The sequence below is a fragment of the Oratosquilla oratoria genome, chromosome 6, assembly GCF_046742065.1.
Source record: "Oratosquilla oratoria isolate Oo_2021 chromosome 6, ASM4674206v1, whole genome shotgun sequence".
NCBI lineage: Eukaryota > Metazoa > Arthropoda > Malacostraca > Stomatopoda > Squillidae > Oratosquilla > Oratosquilla oratoria.
The window spans coordinates 62271054-62276053 of NC_134782.1; the positions used below are offsets into that span (position 1 = coordinate 62271054).

General features: G+C 44.6%; 1 protein-coding gene across 1 annotated transcript in view; it reads right to left on the reverse strand.

The window, feature by feature from the left end:
* Nucleotides 1–5000, reverse strand: part of LOC143026519 (superoxide dismutase [Cu-Zn]-like) — a 28266-nt gene that overhangs the window by 1724 nt on the left and 21542 nt on the right. Inside the window, exons 3-4 of the mRNA XM_076187057.1 lie at nt 2477–2597; nt 1520–1614 (exon numbers count right to left, since the gene is read on the reverse strand). Of these exons, the coding sequence (XP_076043172.1) occupies nt 1520–1614; nt 2477–2597 (216 nt within the window). The remainder of the gene's footprint in view (nt 1–1519; nt 1615–2476; nt 2598–5000) is intronic.

The window sequence follows — 5000 nt, forward strand, 5'->3', positions numbered from 1 at the left end:
AAACAGTCATATTCATGACTATTCTATATCACAGAAGACATGATAAATTTTACAACCAACCTCATAATGACTGGACACAGCGATAATAAGTAAAATGATGTAAAACATTAAAATTATATTCCTTATCTAATACTCGCTATAATTACTTTCTTTGGACTATCGAGATGGAAAGCTGTGAAATAGGTGAACAAGGACTGTTTCATTCCTAGATGTACAAGAAATTTGTGTAACTCGTATAGTCACTGATCTAAGCGAAGAAATATAAATATATTTTTAGAAAGTTTGAGGTTTCAGCCAGCTAACCGGGGAAGGGTGAGCAGGGCTGCCAACCGAAAACGCAGGATCGACTGAGATTCTTTGAGTGAATTGCCTATAGTACAGTGGTTCTTAACCTTTTTACTACCACGCCCCCTCTAGGAACTGTTCTTTTCCTCCACGCCCCCCTTGCATCTATAGACCCCCCCCTTGCAGGGAGGGGGGTCAATACATTGGAAAATTTGTATGGCTGGGAGACTTGAAAATATAGTGAGGACAATACTTCTACATTACCTCATAAACTTACTTCTACATTACTGACCCATTTCTTCTCAAGAAAATAACATGTAACTGGTCAAATTTCTACTTTTCTCCTGAGCCTCGCACCCCCCCCTGAAAATCACTTACGCCTCCCTAGGGGGGCACGCCCCCCAGGTTAAGAATCACTGCTATAGTACATGATCTTACTATTTAGGTATGATGGTGGTGCAACCGTGCAACCCGCCTCTTCTAGACTCAACTGATGGTGTATGTCGTGGTGGCTGACCATATATCCATGTAAAAGGTGACCTACTAGAATATTTAGAGATATTACAATAAACAGATTGTGGTCTCGTGTGAAAAAAGGAACAATAAAAATTTGACTTGATCCTATAAGACAAAATTATGTAAATGCTTATTACTTCTGCCTTCTCTATCTTTTACTTGCCAATGGCCATGCTGTGGACAGTGAAGTTTCAGTGATCGAGAAAAGGGGAAAACCATTGGGCACTGTAGCAAACTGAGAGCTTATCATAGCCGATTAATCAACCAAATCGAACTGTAGTCTTTTGGTTCCTGTTAAAGGAACCTGGCAGAGTCTAGAAGACCAGAAATAAACATCGGCCTAATCCACAGGTCTCATGGTACAGATCCTGGACCTGTTCCTGGAACCGCGTGCCAGAACAGTGCGGCACTTTTTTTTTTTTTTGCTTTTTTTTTTTGCACCTTCTTCAATAAAAGAGGAAAATGGAAGGCGTTGCCATAAGCCCACGGGTATTTTCACCTCTTACTTTACCCAGGTATTGTGGCCTCAATGTCTCTTTAATCCCTACTTATAGTGTTTACTTCAGTTATCAGGTACTTATATGATAACTCACCTACGAGTGCCCGAGGCAAGACTCACAGTGCAGTCTCCAGGCATCAGCGTGGCTACACCAATAAAGGGTAGTAGTATTACCATAATCATTCAAATACGGCTGATGATACACATATGTATATTTACCATGTAAGGGTTATAGTGTCCTCCTGCGCTTATGCATCCTTTGGACAAGTCCCCTTTCTCATGGATATGGAAGCCATGTTTTCCGGGGGTCAAACCTGCGTGGAGAGAAATTACGTGTTGATTTTCTAGATAAGCTTACACTAGGAGTCGCTTAGCGGCGACCCTGTGTGATCATATTGCCAGGACAGATAACGATGACCGGCAGTCACTGGATTCGAACCCGGTCTCGTGTTAAGTGAAGTGGGGCTGAAAACAATGGTTCAAAGCAACACACGTGAAATGTCTATTTACAAAAGTTCAGAAAGGAAGAGCATACCGACAGGTGACCTTTCGGTCCATAACTAAGTCAGATGCTAAGGATAGAGTTCAATAAACAAACAAACGAACCAAACAATTGGCAGGCATTACAACACATTGCTTAGGTGTTTACCTAGATGAATATTAAAACTTCGAACCAAGCTAGATTCCACTGCCTCCGTTTGAAAGAGTGGTTCTATTGGTGAGGGATGAGGTTATGAATGTGGCTGAATGGAAGACATTGCTTTCAAGGCTTATGTGAAGAAAATTTAAATAGTCTGTGAAATGTTGGTGTTTGTGAGTACGTATGATAAAAGGAAGATGAGAGAATAGAAAAGTTTGTGAAATATCTAAGTATGTGAGAAGGTTTGGACTGAATGTGAACTTAAGTGGTGATGAGTGATTTGAACACTAAGATACTAAGAAGAGGAGACGAACCAGAGGATGGCATAATTAGGAGGTAAAGTCTACCTAGAAAGAATGGAAGTAAAGAGAAAATGCCGTAAATGAGCATTGAGAAACCAGTGGTTTAACTAATAACCTCGTTAAAAAAATCCTTCCTGTAAAAAAAAAAAAAAAAAAAAAAAAAAAAAGAGATATAAACAGAGCCACGCTTAGACATGATCTCCTTTAGACTTCAATTTTTGGCTTCAGACGTACCGGCGAGGGTTCCTTTGATGGTTGTGTTGCCCACAGGCGGGAGGAGCTGTGTGAAGGTAAGGACCCCAAGTACATCCCCCTTCAGGACGGCGGTGGCAATCTTCGCTTCATTTTTGTTCTCCTGCGGGAGAAGGAATAGAGAGTAAGTGGAGGAGGGAGAGGAAGGGAGGTAAGTGGAGGAGGGAGAGGAAGGGAGGTAAGTGGAGGAGGGAGAGGAAGGGAGGTAAGTGGAGGAGGGAGAGGAAGGGAGGTAAGTGGAGGAGGGAGAGGAAGGGAGGTAAGTGGAGGAGGGAGAGGAAGGGAGGTAAGTGGAGGAGGGAGAGGAAGGGAGGTAAGTGGAGGAGGGAGAGGAAGGGAGGTAAGTGGAGGAGGGAGAGGAAGGGAGGTAAGTGGAGGAGGGAGAGGAAGGGAGGTAAGTGGAGGAGGGAGAGGAGGGGAGGTAAGTGGAGGAGGGAGAGGAAGGGAGGTAAGTGGAGGAGGGAGAGGAAGGGAGGTAGGTGGAGGAGGGAGAGGAAGGGAGGTGAGTGGAGGAGGGAGAGGAAGGGAGGTAAGTGGAGGAGGGAGAGGAAGGGAGGTAAGTGGAGGAGGGAGAGGAAGGGAGGTAAGTGGAGGAGGGAGAGGAAGGGAGGTAAGTGGAGGAGGGAGAGGAAGGGAGGTAAGTGGAGGAGGGAGAGGAAGGGAGGTAAATGGAGGAGGGAGAGGAAGGGAGAGGAAGGGAGGTAAGTGGAGGAGGGAGAGGAAGGGAGGTAAGTGGAAGAGGGAGAGGAAGGGAGGTAAGTGGAGGAGGGAGAGGAAGGGAGGTAAGTGGAGGAGGGAGAGGAAGGGAGGTGAGTGGAGGAGGGAGAGGAAGGGAGGTAAGTGGAGGAGGGAGAGGAAGGGAGGTAAGTGGAGGAGGGAGAGGAAGGGAGGTAAGTGGAGGAGGGAGAGGAAGGGAGGTAAGTGGAGGAGGGAGAGGAAGGCGGGTAAGTGGAGGAGGGAGAGGAAGGGAGGTAAGTGGAGGAGGGAGAGGAAGGCGGGTAAGTGGAGGAGGGAGAGGAAGGGAGGTAAGTGGAGGAAGGAGAGGAAGGGAGGTAAGTGGAGGAGGGAGAGGAAGGGAGGTAAGTGGAGGAGGGAGAGGAAGGGAGGTAAGTGGAGGAGGGAGAGGAAGGGAGGTAAGTGGAGGAGGGAGAGGAAGGGAGGTAAGTGGAGGAGGGAGAGGAAGGGAGGTAAGTGGAGGAGGGAGAGGAAGGGAGGTAAGTGGAGGAGGGAGAGGAAGGGAGGTAAGTGGAGGAGGGAGAGGAAGGGAGGTAAGTGGAGGAGGGAGAGGAAGGGAGGTAAGTGGAGGAGGGAGAGGAGGGGAGGTAAGTGGAGGAGAGAGAGGAAGGGAGGTAAGTGGAGGAGGGAGAGGAAGGGAGGTAAGTGGAGGAGGGAGAGGAAGGGAGGTAAGTGGAGGAGGGAGAGGAAGGGAGGTCAGTCAGGAAGAGACGTGGCTCTTGCTATTACTCAGAGAAATCTGTCAGTAGAGTCAAGGAGATAATTTCGATCGTCTTGACGCTTCTCTGGCGCCCTCAGGTAAGCTAGATAACATTGACTGCCTGGGAGTAATAATAATGGTAATTATAGATTTATTGTTATTATTATTGTTGTAATAAAAAAATTACAATAATTACAATGGCATCATTACTACAAGTTATAATCTATTATTATTATTATTATTATTATTATTATTATTATTATTATTATTATTATTATTATTATTATTATTATTATCATTATTATTATTATTATTATTATTATTATTATTATTATTATTATTATTATTATTATTAACGTTATTATCATTACTTTTATTACTCCTATTCTTATTACTATTGTTGCAAGATGATTAAAGGGAAGATTCAATCCTTTAACTCCCAAGGGATCTGCAATTGTGGTAGGATCTGACAGTAGTCAGAAGGGTCAGGCACAATCACTCCTTCACTTTACCTCCCAACTCCCTTTCCACCCCCATTCTCTTTCTCACCTCCTCATTTCTCACTCTATTCAGCCTAATAACACCTATCATACTCCTCAGACACCTCATCTCAAACACATTCAAACTCCTTCTTTCTTCCTCTCTTATGCTCCATGTTTCTGCCCCATACAGTGCTGTTGGCACAATCATTCCTTCATACAATCTCCTTTTAGCATTTATTCACAAATGTCTATTTTCCATTACATTTTTTAATCCACCAAGGCATTTACTCGCTTCTCTTAATCTACATTTTACCTCCATCTCCACTCCTCCCTTTCCTGCCACATTTGCACCTAAGTATCTAAGACTATCCACTTCCTCCAGTCGCTCTCCCTTAATACTCAGTTCCAGTCTGCCGCCACTTTCACCCCTTGTGCATCTCATTACCCTACTTTTACCCACATTTATCTTCAACTTCCTTCTTTCACACACTTTCCCAAACTCTGTCACTAACTTCCTCAATCCCTCCTCTGATCCTGCTACAAGCGCAGTGTCGTTCTCAAACAACAGCTGACTCACCTCCCACTTTTC